Here is a 17,198-nt window from a genome sequence, read left to right as displayed (position 1 = left end):
TTCCACAGTTCAGGATGCCCCAATGTTTTTCGATCACCTTTGACACCTGGTTCGATATTGTGGAGTAGGTTGTCACGCAGATGGGTCTCCTGTTCATATCTTTCTCTTTGGGATTTTCCTCTATAAGAGCCTCCCTATGGTTGTTTTTTGCGCGTTTTCTCGCTTTTTCAATGGTCCTCGTTGGATATTGCCTTTCCGCGAGTTTTATTGTTAGGTCCTTAGCCTGACGGTTGAATTCACTTAGTTCCGTGCAGTTCCTCCGTAATCTCAGAAACTGTCCGTACGGCAGATTTTCCCTCAGGTGTCTAGGGTGAAAACTGTCATAGCGCAACAGGCAATTCCTGGCGGTTGGCTTGAAGTGGGTGTTACTTTTTAGCCTTCCATCCTCGCTGTAAATGTTCAAATCTAGGAAGACCATCGACTTATTTGAAAAGGTGCTAGTGAATTTTAGATATTGGTTCTGGTTATTTAGCCAGATCACAAAACTCTTAGCACTGTTGGCATCACCGTTCCAAATGATGAAAATGTCATCGATGTACCGTTTCCAGATGCCAATCTGGGAACGGTACGGATTGTTCTCATGCAGGATTTTTTGTTCTTCAAGATGGTGGACGTATAGTCCTGCCAGGCTTGGCGCAAACGTGCTTCCCATACTTGTCCCATGGGTTTGTAGATACAGTGTCTCTTTATACTGAAAAAAATTGTCTTTCAGGGCCATACTAATACACTCCAGGACTAGGTTTCTTGGTGTTTGGTATTTCCACGGTCGGCTAAAGAGTACCTCCTCGATTATCTCCAGTGTCTCCTCGTGGGGCAAGCTTGTGTATAAACTTTCCACGTCGAGACTTACTAGGAGCTGCATGGTTGGGTCAAAAGGTAGGTCTTCCAGGAGTTGTAGGACTGACTTGGTGTCCTTGAGGTATGTATTTGTGGCTTGTACCATCGGTCTGAGGAAGGCGTCAGAGAATTTTGATAAGGGTTCCAGGATAGACCCAATGCCAGACACAATAGGTCTCCCTGGAGGGTTGTCAAGATTCTTATGTATCTTGGGGATACGATTGCTCCCCCCTTGTTGATTTTAATCTCAGACCCGTATCGGTTTTGTCTTCAGTAAGGATAAACCTCTTCCTGAAGACAAAACCGATACGGGTCTGAGATTAAAATCAACTTTCACCCCTCCAGACACAAGCATCCCGGTGGAGATCCTAACCTTCGAGAAAGCGGTGGTTACAGAAGTTAACAAACTGAACATCCAAGGAAGTAATGTCTTCCACAATACGAGTGGAGAAGAGCAGAGAGCCCTTCGAGAACTAACATCTAACAGTGAACTCGTCATAAAACCTGCCGACAAGGGGGGAGCAATCGTATTGCAAACCCTCGAAGCATATGACAGGGAATGCCTACGTCTTCTGTCTGACCCACGGAACTACAAAAAACTGGACGATGATCCAACAGAAAGACTACGGACACGAATTGGTGGCATGGTGGAAGAAGGACTTGCCCACGACTGGATCAGCAAGAAGGAAGCTGATTTCCTACAGCAACCCAACCCCAGGATCCCATATTTCTATTGTATCCCCAAGATACATAAGAATCTCGACAACCCTCCAGGGAGACCTATTGTGTCTGGCATTGGGTCTATCCTGGAACCCTTATCAAAATTCTCTGACGCCTTCCTCAGACCGATGGTACAAGCCACAAATACATACCTCAAGGACACCAAGTCAGTCCTACAACTCCTGGAAGACCTACCTTTTGACCCAACCATGCAGCTCCTAGTAAGTCTCGACGTGGAAAGTTTATACACAAGCTTGCCCCACGAGGAGACACTGGAGATAATCGAGGAGGTACTCTTTAGCCGACCGTGGAAATACCAAACACCAAGAAACCTAGTCCTGGAGTGTATTAGTATGGCCCTGAAAGACAATTTTTTTCAGTATAAAGAGACACTGTATCTACAAACCCATGGGACAAGTATGGGAAGCACGTTTGCGCCAAGCCTGGCAGGACTATACGTCCACCATCTTGAAGAACAAAAAATCCTGCATGAGAACAATCCGTACCGTTCCCAGATTGGCATCTGGAAACGGTACATCGATGACATTTTCATCATTTGGAACGGTGATGCCAACAGTGCTAAGAGTTTTGTGATCTGGCTAAATAACCAGAACCAATATCTAAAATTCACTAGCACCTTTTCAAATAAGTCGATGGTCTTCCTAGATTTGAACATTTACAGCGAGGATGGAAGGCTAAAAAGTAACACCCACTTCAAGCCAACCGCCAGGAATTGCCTGTTACGCTATGACAGTTTTCACCCTAGACACCTGAGGGAAAATCTGCCGTACGGACAGTTTCTGAGATTACGGAGGAACTGCACGGAACTAAGTGAATTCAACCGTCAGGCTAAGGACCTAACAATAAAACTCGCGGAAAGGCAGTATCCAACGAGGACCATTGAAAAAGCGAGAAAACGCGCAAAAAACAACCATAGGGAGGCTCTTATAGAGGAAAATCCCAAAGAGAAAGATATGAACAGGAGACCCATCTGCGTGACAACCTACTCCACAATATCGAACCAGGTGTCAAAGGTGATCGAAAAACATTGGGGCATCCTGAACTGTGGAAACCTCAATTTTGAGAAACCAATGCATGCGCATCGGAGGGGCAAGAACATAAAAGACATCGTGGTCCATACCAGACCACGGGAAAACCAGGCTGCGAGACAGAACCCGACCAGTGTACAGGGCCACTTCCCATGCGGTGATTGCAGCTGTTGCCACCAGACTCAGAAAAGCAAGAACCTCACATTCAGGAATGGCATGACATGGGAACAGCGCCAGTTCTCAAACTGTAACACAAAAAATGTGGTATACTTAATCACCTGTCCATGTGGATTGGAATATGTAGGCATGACCACTCGACCAGTCAAAACAAGAGTTGGTGAACATAAGTCAAACATACGCTGTAAAAAATCAACAACCAAAATGGCATCACATTTCCTATCACTACAGCACTGCATAAATGATCTTCGCTGGACTGTCATTGAGCGACTGCCTTCGGAATCAGGCCTGTTCCAGAAGGAACAACGTTGGGTGTTCCGCCTTGGTACCCATATCACGGGACTAAACGATGACATACCGTGGAGCCAAATCACTTGACCACTACGGCTGGAACCTGCTAAAAATCGCATCTCTGAACATGCACTACCTCCGACCGGCTATTACGCATGCGCATAGACGCCAACGGGAAACAACACATGCGCATGCACACATGATACATAGTCGTGTAAACAACGGCGCTCCTCTTTTCGGTTCTCTGTTCAGCGCCGGACCCATGAATAGCACATGATTGGCCAAGAAACGGAAAGACCATATATGGACATTCCGGTAATGAACAAACACCAATAGGTCACATGTCGAAGTTAATTAGATCACAGACGTAGAGGCGAAAACGAACAGTCTTCATACATGTTCCCTGTGACTTCCGGCAATTAACCAATGACAATACACCTAGCCTCTCTTTAAATACCACCAAACACGTCCGCAATTCATTCACGGCGGAGCAGCACGGGGTGGTAGAAGGAGGCCAATATAGGCGGATTTCGTGAGTATTCTCTCCACACAGAATCCAGCCTCACTGGGCAGATGGAGGAGGTAAGAAGTAAATATAAGTAACAGCACTGAGTCCACCTTTCTATCATTGTAGATTGTGGATCCACTTACCCACCTTGATGCTCAGGACTTGCTCATGATGCAGTAGACATCAAAGACTACGAGTATGTCTGAAAAACAATAAGTACAAAAACCTAAGTGTGTTCTATGTGTTGTGTGTCTAGTATGTCTTTTCCTTTACAGATTGTTCTCTGTTTGGGGCTCCAGGTGACTGCACCTGTCAGAGCCAACACCTCATGGTAACCAAACCTAATGGTTTTTTCTTTTTTTGCAGGACATGTAAATACATGATCCCAAAAACCGCTGTAGGCACATTGTAGCCAACTTGAAATGAGTGATTTCACTTTTCATTAAATATATTTACCCCCTTTTTTTAGAAATACGTGAGTAGGGTTGGGAGTTGTGCCCCGTCCTGAAGAAGGTACACACGTACCGAAACATGTCGACGCACACCAGAGGTTTTGTCCATAATTAAGACAAGCCAACCTCGTCTTTTTTCTGCACACCTTTTAATAGCACCAGCTAGGGGTACGAAATAAAGTTTTTTTCATTTTTCCCACTAGCCAGGTACTTTTTAAATTTCCTCACCACGTTTCCCACTCACATTTAATCCCCTTGTCACTCACAATCAACACACACCACACATAGTTTACACCTGTCAACGCTCCCACGTAGTCGTAGGTCGCAGCGTGCCGCATCCCTCTAGCGGGGTGCGAAGACCCCGATGATGAAGCATGACACCAAGGGGCCTGTTGGTGTGTGAGGGGTATTTTACACAACACTGAGTGCTTCCCCTTCTTTCCTCACACTTGGGGAGGCAGGATATCCTGAAGGCATTAACGGACATCAAGACCCTCCCATACAGCCGGCTTTATGCACAATTGCGAATTACCAATGCCCGACTCGCTCGAGAAGTGTGTGCGTCTCTGAAATAGCAGTGGTAGACTAGAACTAATGAAGGGGAGATACCTATGTCAAAGTGTCAGTTTTGCAACTAATTTGATATTTCTTATGTTCCTCCAAAACACTAAGGGCAGGCGTGCCCTGGTTTGCCCTACATTCCATCATAGTGTATGCCCATGCCACATATTCAGCAATCAAGAGATGCGGTTTCATGGAAATGTCACCACGTTACTAAGAAGCAATATTACTTATTTATTTACACTTTTTCCACTGTAAAATATATGCTGCGGTGCCTAGAGTCCATTCCAACACAATAACATAATGTCAGCTTCACACTGGATGAGACAAAATGAACGTTTGCACTTACAAATGTTATTTTTTTAGCCTTCTCCAACGTGGTAGAAAGATGCTGTACACAACATGAAGGCCAAAGATCTATCAAAGTCTTACTGTGACCCAGTGGACAAGGCAGAATAAGCAGGTCTTATTACGAGAGGAGCGTTGGAGGCCCTGACATGATTTAGAACAGACAGCTTTAAGAAAAACCCACACTTTTAGAAAATATTGTGCCATGAGCCCTTCTAGTGACCTTTCACCATTAATGCCTCACTACAAGTTTGTCACCCAAATCCTGTTGTAACGGAGGCACCACCCACGCCACAACTGTGACAGCAGAGCCACCAAACTCCTTTGTGGTGGAAATATTTTCCTTAATCGCTCCTGCATTCGTTGCAGGAGCAGCTTCAGGGAAACCAAACGAGGAATCATGCTTGTTCTGTCACACCAGCCCTTTCCTGGCTTATGGACCACTTCCCCAAATGTTTCCCTCTCGACAGGAGTAATTTCCCAGCACATGGGCAACAGCAAGAGGTCTTTCTCGCCAGGAAGACTATGGTCTCATTGGTGGTCTCTGACATGGGGGTCACCGGCATGAATAATGTGAGCGAGGCTGTTCTAAGTTGAACAGTCTTGCCCACAACATTGCTATTGGCACCAGAACCAGTGAAATGATGTTCCCAATTGCTTCAGCTACAATTCTTTCACCGGAAACACCTCCATGCTAATTGTAAATGAAATGAGGTAAAGGTGAGCAGATGGTAACATGGGCTGTGTTTTGGCAGATGTCCTGTTACCAACCACCTCTAGTTGCCCCCTTATCCTCAAGACATTTCTATGTCATTCGGTCTTTATTTTATTTGCAACTACTGCTTTTGTAGAATGTACAAAAATCGTTTTCAAATTAGGTTTTAGGAACTTCTGGATATCCCTGAAAAACCGCACAATCTTGTCTTTTAAAGGGAAGAGGATTACAGATTGTGCCACCATATTACAAATTCCTACTCTATTCTCTTTGACTAGCTGTTCCAGTAATTTTCCCATCTTCTCCCGGCATGCATGAAATACTGTGTTTGCACCAAGGAGCCAGCAGTTCACTTGTGGTACAAGAAAGGAATGTATACTATAATTCAGATGTGACGTGATCCACTTGCCATACAAGCAATATGCGCCCTCTTGAATTACGGTGGATGTTACTCTGCTACTTTAAGTGAATGCATTGGCATAAGTGCTCTACCAAAGGTAACAACGTAACTTTTGCTCCTCTTCCATTTACAATGTGTCGGACTGTAGGCTAGGGGGAACAAAATGTTGGATGCCAGCTACTAAAGTTAGATAAAAGGGGCAGAAGTTTAACTAGAAAAAATAAAGAGGGCGATTCACGGATTTTGTATAGTGAGTCAGTCAATGCCCAAAAACGTCTTGGGTGGAAGCTGCCATTTAAGATAGATGGTCATAGTTGTTCATAAAACAAACTTTGCTGATGCAGAGTACTGTACATCGAGCAGGACCTAAGACAAACACAGGAGCGTCAAGGCGGTGGATGAGTTTTACCACGCCAGTGCTACTTACCTTTCTGCGCTTTGATCAGCTCCTTCCCAATTTCCAGCGTGACATAAGCAGTGCCATTTAGGACGATCTCGGTTACGGTCCTAAAGGCGTTCGCAGACAGTCGTTCAGATGGCGACACAAAATTTCCAGCGGCATTGTTTATGACAACCTAGCAGTGATGGAAGACATTAACATGAATATTGCAAAACATGTATGTGTACAAATCAAACATCTATACAGAGAGAACCGAGGGCACAAAGGGTGAGATAGGGAAAAGAGCTTTACTTACCCGAGAAGAGTTGAACGATGAACCCGAAGTTCACCTGGGAGGCAAGCAGGGTGGTACACAAACCTCTCCAAACATGACCAACAAAAATGACCGGCTACCTGATGTAATTCCAGAGTTCCCTTCACCGGATGGAATTGTCATTGTAAAATATGTTATGCAGGACCAGGGCAATGCTCCCTCAAGCTGGCCATCGAAAGTCCTGCTCATGTTTGCCTTGCTGCTGCTTTTTTTTGGGAAGAGAACATGAAAGCAAGAAAAGTCCTTCCAGGACCAGGGCTGGCTGTTCGGGTGACTTGCCGGTAAAATAATGTCTGGCAGTACATGGTAGCAGAATGGCTAAAAGTTTAAAATGACTTCCTAATACTCCTACAATCCCAAATCTAGGGAATAACAAAGAGGCAGGATAGCAAGACACCTGGAGTTATACTGACTTCCTGTTCACCTAAGAGAGGCTTCCGAGATACTTACTCGAGATGGTTGCCATCCTCCCTCATCTTAGAACATTGATGGTAATTTATGGCACCCAGGAGGCGTCTATGTGTACATTCACCCTTGGTATACTGCTGAACTATCCTAACAGGGGAAATTCTTAGCACATTGGCGGTATCGGTGACATGGATTGGGATACACGTACATGCCAGTCAAAGTCTATCCATGTACTTTAGTAGTAAATATCAATACTTAATGAGAATGATAAGTTGACGTTCAATCACCCAACCTGGGCTCATTACAAATTTGGTTTTTCAGGAAAATATTGTTCAATTTCTTGGGGGAAACTAAGTTTACTATTTTTTTTAAAATGTGTATTTTACAGTAAAATGTGTGCGTTTTCACAATCTGAGGTTTAGGAAAAAACATGTTCAACAATAAATTCAAAACAGATTTTTTGCATGATGAAAAGTACTGGTAGCCTAAACCCAAATCTATAGCATTAGTGAAATCTATCTTCTGCAATAACCTGTAAAGTGTGTGTCACCTGAGTGGCAGCATAGCTATATGTGATTGTAATATCTGTCTAAGTCTGCAGTGCACAGCCATGAGATTGCAAAACTGGTGTATTTGTTTATTTTTCTACCTGGTCCCTTCGAATGAGACTTTCAGCAATAAGATATTATTAAGTGTACTTGAAATAAGCAGAATCGAAAATTGAAAATGAAATGAAGTGTACGGAGATGCTATGGTACATGATAAGCATTAAATTGCATTTTGTGTATCACCTCGTTTTAAACCTTTTTAGGGACACTTTACTAAAAACTGCACTATCTTGACACCATTTACTAAAATGTGTTTTCGAGCAGGTGAGACTGCAGCACTTACAGGAAGATTCGGGCTTCACTGACACACAATGGAATTTCTGGGATTTTTCCTGAGTGCCCTTTCAGAAAATAGGCCTTTTAGCAATTTTGTGGAAAACAATACATTATTTGACCTCATTCAAAAAAGAAAAACACAACCACTGAACACCCTGGACCCAGGAGGACCTGCTCACTGTGCTACTTACTCGCTGTATTTCCAGACAGGTGATATGCCTTACCACTTTCAAACGATGCCAGACACCACTGTTCTGTACACTTCAGGATTCATGAGTGTCACAAGAACAGCCTTTTTCACAAATGGATTCCTTCCCGAGTGTGTTTTTTACACAATAGTAATAGATAATTTCTCCTTTAATTAACAAACTGGAGTTGGAAGAAGCAAATAAATCGCAAGAGGTACCTGCAGCGTTTGTCTAGTTTTGCTAAAAGTCAGACAAAATAAACATTGGTTGGTACTTTACTCAAAAGCATATAACACAGATTTCTGCAGAGCCGTAGCTCCTCCTGATGTGACAAGGTTCTACTCACCGCTTAGGAGCAAGGTAAGTGAACTGAGTTTGAGATCGCTTCATGGGTTAATCATGCCCAATTTGGCCTGGCATGAAACGGAATCGCCAATAAAATTAAGCAAATATCAAAAACAATCAGTAGTAAAAGATGCTGGTTTGTCAAATCCGAATGAGATTAAGGTAGAGTTGCTCCCCTATGATACAAGCCAGTAGTCAGTGCTTAATTAAAATTAAAATAAAAACATTTGGTTTTAAAGAGCATGGGCCCTTACTTACTTTAAGAGCCTGCTACTGAAAGCTGGGTTTTCCGAACACCACCTCATGCGTCTTTCTTTTTCTGCTACCACCCTAGGCTTCCTGTCTCTTTAGCTCACTATTGTAGGCTTTTTTTTATCCTCGCATACCCCTCGTTGTCACAATTTTCATGTCTTTCTTTTCCTCCCTTTCCTGATTTTTTTCCCTTTGAAAAGGCGAATGATGAAAAAGAAGACTCGAAAAATGGGTGCTGGTGCCCTCCTCCTCAAACCACCTGCACGAATTAAGCACTAGTGGTAGGACAATTGTGGGTATGATTAACTAGTGTGCAAAAGAGTGGAAGGTTCTATGTTTTGAGAAAACCACCCAAGATGGGCATCAGTCCCATCACAATATGTTTTGCGATTTATACAGAACAGGCAGCATCACAAACTGTGCAGGCTTAATATTGCTTTATTTGTTGAGTTTTTTCCAGCATGCAAAGAGAATTCCATGAAACAAGTGGTTTAAAAGACAACCATTTACAAGATTATTATTTTTTAAAGGTGGTAAAGCAAGCACATTCCTATTCACGAGCAATGCATCTCTAACACAGTGATGTCAACAGGTTCTTGCAGAACAGTGCACACTCCCTATACCAATTAACAAAAAAGATTACACGTTTGAATGGGTAATGCAGGGCTTGGTGCGTAAAACAGCTTTTTGTAACTTATGCCATCGACTGAGAAGCTACCCTACAGGCTCAATGACATCAATTGTTTTGCAAGTTGCCAATGGGCCAGACGGCCCACACAAGAATCCATGGGCTCAACAGGAGTGTGATACTGTTGAGGAGCTGGGGGTGAGCAAAGATTCGGTTAGAATGAATTAATAGGGCTTAATGAATAAACTGCTTTGCTAATGCCTATAACCAAGAGTATTCAATGTCAGTCTACCTTCCTTTGGTCACCATCCCCTTAGAATTGATGAGGCCTAGAAACCTATGCAAAAAGCCTCTGATGCTCGCGCATGGTGCCCGCAGACACTTCTTGGTCCATGGCAGTATCCATGCTTTGAGCACTGCACAAGAAACAAGCTGATGTATTAATGTTGGTGCAGATCTCTGGAGCAGGACTGCCGTCGGGAAATAAGGTTGATAGTTAATGCAGATCAGAGCATTCACCATGTTCCTTCTGGAGGTCACTTTGGTCTCTCAACACTTTTCTTCACCTCTAGTATCACTAATGGCACTGTTTCTAAGTAATCATTCTTACTTCAGCCCATGTCTTTAAAATGTGCGTCTTCTCCCAAAAGTCATTGGAACAGTTTTGCTTCTCCCAAACTTTCATGGCTTTTACTCCAGTCAGTGGTATGGTTACCTCACAAACCTATCATGGCTACCTAATTTCCTGTTTTCACTCATATATTTTCTGACTCACCCTTGATACGGATTTGGAACTCTTAAAACTTCGCTCTGCAAAAATGTCTAACTTTTGTCAGCGAGTTCCTTGCCCCTAGTTCTTTTAAATCTATCCCTGATATTTTCTTCACAGATTTTGAAGGTCTTGGATTACATCTTCAGCTCCTCCTGGGTATGTACTTCTGCTGGATGTGGTCCTGGTCTACTCTGGTTTGGGGGTTTGTGAGAGCCAGGTCCCTCTACAATTCTCAATCTTGAATGATCCCTGCCAGCTTGGATTTTTTTATGTTCTTAGGCTTTTATCGCCAGTTAGAGAACCTTCAGGGACAAACCTGTTTCTTCCAAGCGATATTCAAAAGAAACTAGCAACACAGTGGCTACAGGAAGGAGTCACCCTTACATCTGGCCGCTTCAAGAAGAAAAGGTACAACCGCTGTATCCAGCAATTAACATGACGAGGTAGTGGTTACTACAGCCTCCATTTTTGCTACTGTGCTGCCAGTGCATCAGGACTTGCCCTAGCCCTTTCCCTAAATCACTATGCCTCTACTTGATGCTGTCAGCACCACCACCAACTTCATTTGACTCTTAACATTGAAGGGGAAGAGCTCCACATTGTTGAAACTGGTTGAGTCATGAACACCAGATGCTACTATTTCTGTCATTGGTAAAGTTGATGGTGGATACTGCTACTGATAACCCATCACCGCCAGTTCCTTCTTGCATCGATCACTTTCTCCCTTTGCTACTTGTGGGTTTCTACCAACACCAGTTGCTATGAGGTTAGAAGGGCACGACAGACACTTGGTTCATCTAAAAAAGGATGATGGCAGGCCACTATAATTTTGTATACCTCTAACCAATGACTTGATTACAATGACATCTAATGCTGACCTGAGAGAAAAATGATGTGTGGTTGTTAGAAATGCCATCCTTGAAGTTGTTTCACCTAACGCTTTGCCTTCAGACCCTCTGTTTTTTTACTGACTTAGTGCGCAGAATCCTAGGGCAGCAGAAACTATCACTGCTGACCACTGCTAAGGTGCTTGTGGGGTTTCCCTAAAACATGGCAACATTGGCTTATTCAGAATGAGCATATTTCATTTACTTATAAGTTCCTAGTAAAGAGCACTACATGTGCCCATGGTCTGTAAATTAAATTCTACTAGTGGGCCTGCAGCACTGATTGTGCCAGCCCTTTAAACGTGTCTCAGGCCTGCCATTGCAGAGCCTGTGTGAAGGTTTAAACTGTCATTCGACCTGGCAAGTTAAACCTCTTGCCAGGCCCAAACGTTCCTATTTAACCCCTTGCATGCTGATGACGGCCCCAGTCCATCATGCATCATGGTGGGCGTGTGCTGATGACGGCTGGGGGCCGTCATGAACCCGCCCACTCATTAAAACGGCCGCACAGGCACAGAATCGTGGCCGCACTCAAGGGGTTAATACATATATTCACCCTAGGGTAGGTAGGCCCTGTACAACCCAAGGGCAGGGTGCAGTGTAATCAAAAAGTTGGTTATGTACTTTTGAGTTTTACATGTCCTGTTAGTGAAAAACTCTCAAATTCGGTTTTCACTACTGCAAGGACTATCTCTTCCATAGGATAACTTGGGGTTACCTTATTACATGTTATAAGTGTAATTTCCAACTGGGAAGAGATAAGACCCCGAAGGCTGATGTCTGGAATCACAATTTAAAATCACAACTTATGGTGAAGTCGGATTTTAAATTGACATTTTGAAAATGCCACTTTTAGAAAATGGGCATTTTCTTGCCTTAGCCATTTGATGCCTGCAGCATGTCTCTGATCACAAGTTTGGGGTTAGGTGACAGCTGGACTTTGTGTATGTCACCTAGACAGTTTCACACAATGGGAGTTTAGCTGTGACCTGAAAGCCAACCTGATAGAAAGGCAGGGAGGAGCTGGGCACAGCCTCATTTACACCTGAATAGGCTGCGTTCTGTCAACACACAAAGGGCTGCATACCCCTCTGTAGCGAGGTTAGAGCCGGGTAGAAAGGACAGGGCCTCTGTGCACTATAAAGGCATGCCTTCGAAGTCTCCTCCACTTCAAAGGCACAAGTGGGTAGAAGTACTGGACCTCAGACACCACTACTTCAGTACACTTCTGGACCTGTGGATTCTCTTCCAGGAAGAAGGTCTCTTGTGTTGCTGAAAGGACTGTCACTCTGCTGAACTGCTACTCGGCTGGACTCCTCCTTCGCTGTGTTGACTCGCTTCCTGCTGCTCTCTTGCCTGGGTGAGAAGGACTGGACCTGCATCACAAACTCAGAATTCAGAGTGACTCCAATGGCTAGTTGACAGGCCTCCTGATCTTAAGTCTCAAGGACATAAAACTTCCAATGTACCCACTTCCACACCTCAGCTCTGCTATCTGTGAGTTTGCCCTGCTAAGTGGTGCCACTCCAGTACTGGACCATGGGAAGGGAGGCTTCAGATGCTAGCTTCAGCAAAACCCATGCATCCTCTCAAACCGGTGCATTGGTGCCAGCGCGTGGGACAGAACCAGTGCATCGCTCTTGTTGGGTGGGACAGAACCAGTGCATCGCTCTTGTTGGGTGGATCAGAACCAGCACATCGTTCCTTCTGCGTGACAAGAACCGGTGGATCAACTCTACTGCATGGCTCGACCCTGATAAATCACCTCTGGAACCACCACTCTGCAACACTCTACCCGGTGCAAGGTCTTTGCACCATCGACAGCAGCCTCAAAGACAACACAGAGAACTCCGCAATGCACGCCCTGTGCTCATAGGAGCAGACGCATCACCACTGCGGTGTGAACCGGGACCAGCACATAGCTGCCACTGCATGGATTGACACCGACGTATCGCTTCAACTGCACCACGCATCCCTCGATGTCAACTCATCCAGGATCAATGTACTTTTGTTCAGTAAGCTAACCCTGTTCCCTGTAGCCTGCCCACGCTCCATCGCAGTCAACCGGAAATTTGGACTTTGTCCAGGTACAGCGCGACCAGATTCCCCAAGTAAGAACTTATGCTTCTAAATAATATTGTATAGTTAATTCTTTAAAAAATCTTAACTCAAGTTCCTATTGGATTTTTGTCGTTTTGGTCTTGTTTTATTTAGTAATATATCCTTTTTTTTCTAAATGGGTGTGGGATTTATTTGTGTGGTGTTTTCACTGTTTTTACGGTTTGCACAAATACTTCACACAGCGCCTTCAAGTTAAGCCTGACTGCTCTGTGCTAAGCTACCAGAGGGTAAGAACAGGTTATTTTGGGGATTGCTGGTGCCTTACCCTGACTAGGATTGTGGTTGGTGCTGGACTATGGTTCATAACACAGTCAACCAACAACCCAATTTCTAACAGTGGTTATGAGATTCAGGAGTGACGTGGCACTGGTTGTGTGGCATCGATAATGGTCACATGTTTGATATCACTTTTTTAAAATAGATTTTATTATATCACACAAGGACAGATAGATCGGACTACTGGGCATTATGGCAAGACATAATGTTCATCTCAATATTCAATGCAATTGTACAGAGTAAATACAGGCTAAGCTCTTAGTGTCCGTTGGCAGTCCACCTGTTGAGAAAATAACGGTCCAAATACTCGAAGCCAAAGCACATCCCTATCTCTGTACACTTCAGTGTGTGCCAGTGACCTCCGTATATCCTGGATCCCACACACTATCACTGTGTAAATGACACCCAACTAGTCCCTTCCCACCCTCCCAAATCCCTCCAAACCCCTCCCCCACCCCTCCCCCCAGGCATGTCGCTGTTTCATTTAACATCTAGATTTGGGCATTGGCCTGTCCAACAGCGCATCGAGGGCAACATGCCCCTTGATCTCCGGTCACTGATGGAATAGGGAGAACTGGTTACCATGGCAGCCCACCACAGCAGGGGGACTCCCTCAGAGCAGCAAAGTGACCCCAAGTTCATTCCCCCACCAGCGAGACCACTTCCCCGTGGTAGGCAGTCGCATCGTCAGTCGGGTGTCAAAATTATTAAATTGGAAGTCCTTTCGTGTGAGGTATTATAATGCACTTTTTATTCAAGTAGATCCTGATTGGCAATTGTTATTTCTTTAACTCACAGTTATCCATAACATTAAAAACTTGCTGTTACATACTAATTTGGTGATATATTTCCTTGTGTCTTAGGGTGATCACAATAGCCTCCTCTGTGAGCTCATATTACTTCAAGCTTCACTACCATTGATGTTTGGCACAAATGTCATATTCCAAACAGGACAGCCTTGTACGTACGGTCGCCTACTTTAAACGTGCAGTAGTCAGGATCCACTTGAATAAAAAGTGCATTATAATACCTCGCACGAAAGAACTTCCCATACAATAATATTGGGTCAAGAAAAACATAGGAATTTATAAACCTTTGGAAGAATCCAAGCACAAGTTAAGTATGAGACTATAAAATCCAAAAGATTAGAAGATTATCTGCCCCAACAAGGGTGTGAGATTCTTCATGTCATTTTAAAATTCGTACTGAGGAAGGTGAAGCACATATGCATTACCCACTGAAACGCGTCAACACCCTTTTCTCTTAATGATTATTGGTTTTAATGATTAATACCGTTTGCAGAATTGTGTTCTTGTAAATTGTTTATGAATTGGGATTAAAAATTAGGATGAACAATTGTTAAACATCCACCGAAATAGTTTGTTCAAGTGATGAGTTGCTACTCACCAGATATGGATGTTGTATTTGAACTGCTTTCACAACGCATGGAATATAATATGTAAAAAAAAAATCTTTTTGAATAAATCAGATTATATACATTTTTAACACACTGTCTGATTTTTTATCTTTAATTTTTATCCTTATAGCTTTTTGGTACTTTATGATACATTTGCCTCTGTGTGCTTGAGTAAGAATCTATGTTAGTTATTTGTGGTATTGAGATATGTGGTGTGACTATACAATAGTTTTTTAAAGGGAACAAGCTTCTGTTTGTAGGGGTTTGCCCAGTTCCCTTTGGTTGAAGGGCCACTCAAGATTTTTCCTGTTTTTTCCTCTTGAATAGATATGACCATTCTAGGCTGTCAAAAGCCTTCTCAGTGTCAACCGTGAAAATACATGCTTCTTCCTTATAGAAAGTGTCCGCCCCCAATATACGCAAGAGCCTACGGACATTCATTGCTGTGTTCCTGGCTGGGATAAATCCCGCCTGATCTACATGTATAAGCGTTGGCATATGGGTCAACAGCCGACTGGCCAGTATGCAGCTCAGAATTTTGTAGTCTAAGTTGAGCATGGCGAGGGGCCGATCTAAAGTTCGATGCGCCGCTGGTTTCCCGGGTTGTAAGAGTGGGACTATTACCACCGCTCTAGTTGAGGCTGGGAGACAGCCCTCCTGCTTTGCTCTATTATACAGTGCCACTAACCGTGGGGCCAAGGCATCTACATATGTTGAATAAAACTCCACAGGAAGCCCATCTGTCCCTGAGGTTTTGTCCTTAGCCATGTTCTGGATTGCGCTGCGTACTTTCCTAATCTCAACATCTCTACACAATTCCTCCACTACCTCTGCATCAACCGTGGGAAGCCCCACATCGGCCAGGAAACCCCCTCCATTTCAGTCCCATGGGCAATCCTGCTCCTGTAAAGAGAGGTGTAGTACTCCAAAATCAGGGTGTTTATGTCTCATTGACCAGAATATATTTCATCTCCATGTCCCCTCAGCTCCAGGATCATCCTCACTCTAAGCGCTGGGTTGGCCAGCCAGGCCACAATGCCCCCGATTTATCTTGTTCCGCATGGGCCCTAGTGATGTATGCCTTGTCGAAGCAGCGCATTCTTTCTATCTGCGTCGCAAGGAGTTCCTGAGCCGCGAGGCTGTCATCCTGCCGATCCGTTTGCTCCACCCTCTCCAAGTTCCGGAGCCTGCTTTCTGTGGTCCTTATTCAGCAATACCCTCCTCACTCTGACCATTCCCCTGATGCAACGACCCCTGACAACAGTTTTAAAGGCATCCCACTCTAAGTGGACTCGACGTGGACCCAGTGTTAACTAAAAAATGATCATCAATATCAAAATCATCAAAATCGCGGCCCGAAACACTGGGTCCTCCAGTGCCTCTGATCGCAAGCGCCAACTAGGTATGGTAGGTCTAATCGGTTACCAATCCAAGGACACTAGAGTGAGTTATGGTCGGATATCGTTCTGGTCAAATATTCGCTGAGTGTGACCCCACTCTGCACATCTGGAGAACATAGAATCGAATCCAACCTAACGTGTAGCTCACGTAACGCGGAGAAATAAGAATAATCCCTCTCACCTGGTTGGTGGGCCCTCCAATTGTCCGTCAACCCCCAATGTCGCTGCCAGTCACGTCTAATCGCTGCCAGTCTGTGTATGGGAGCATCTGGGAATGGAGGGTGAGAACAGTCCAGGTCAATATCTGTAATACAGTTAAAGTAGCCCCCTAGCAGCATTGACCCCATTAACATAGTCGCCAGCGTCCCCGAGAGAAGAACGCAGGCTGATCGACATTGGGGGTATAAAGACTCCTTAGCACTATGTCCCTGCCGTCCAATCGCCCTGAGACCACCACATATCGTCCCTCTTGGTCTATCAGTTGTCTGGTACTCTGAAAAGGGACTCTAGCCCGCACACAGATCAATGTGCCCCTGGTATAGGCTGAGTACATAGTGCAAAACACCTGTCCCCTCAATCGTTTCTGCTATGTAGCCACTTCCTTTTGTGTAAAATGGGTTTCCTGCTGCAAGGCAATCTGTATCCACTTCTCACTAGGTATGCGTGGATTTTATGGCGACGTAGCAGTGTGCATCCCCCTAATGTTCCAGGAGATGCATTTGATTCCTATGGGGATCCCATTTCTCAGACCATGTAAGTCTCCCTTCCCATCTCCCTGCAGCAACATGCCTGGTCCCAAAAATAAACCCCTCAACAGTCAAATACCCCCCCCCCCCAACACCCCCATCC

The 17,198-nt window shown here is 44.4% G+C and overlaps 1 protein-coding gene across 1 annotated transcript in view; it reads right to left on the bottom strand.

Moving 5' to 3' along the window:
* DECR1 (2,4-dienoyl-CoA reductase 1) overlaps nucleotides 1-17,198 on the bottom strand; it is a 211,060-nt gene that overhangs the window by 44,243 nt on the left and 149,619 nt on the right. The window contains exon 5 of the mRNA XM_086965977.1: nucleotides 6,486-6,633. Coding sequence (XP_086822103.1) covers nucleotides 6,486-6,633 — 148 coding nt within the window. The remainder of the gene's footprint in view (nucleotides 1-6,485; nucleotides 6,634-17,198) is intronic.

The sequence above is a fragment of the Lissotriton vulgaris genome, chromosome 4_1 (genome assembly GCF_964263255.1).
Source record: "Lissotriton vulgaris chromosome 4_1, aLisVul1.2, whole genome shotgun sequence".
In the NCBI taxonomy this organism is placed as follows: Eukaryota; Metazoa; Chordata; class Amphibia; order Caudata; family Salamandridae; genus Lissotriton; species Lissotriton vulgaris.
Note: the sequence above shows the minus strand (reverse complement) of the source record. Positions and strands in the feature narration are given on the sequence as shown.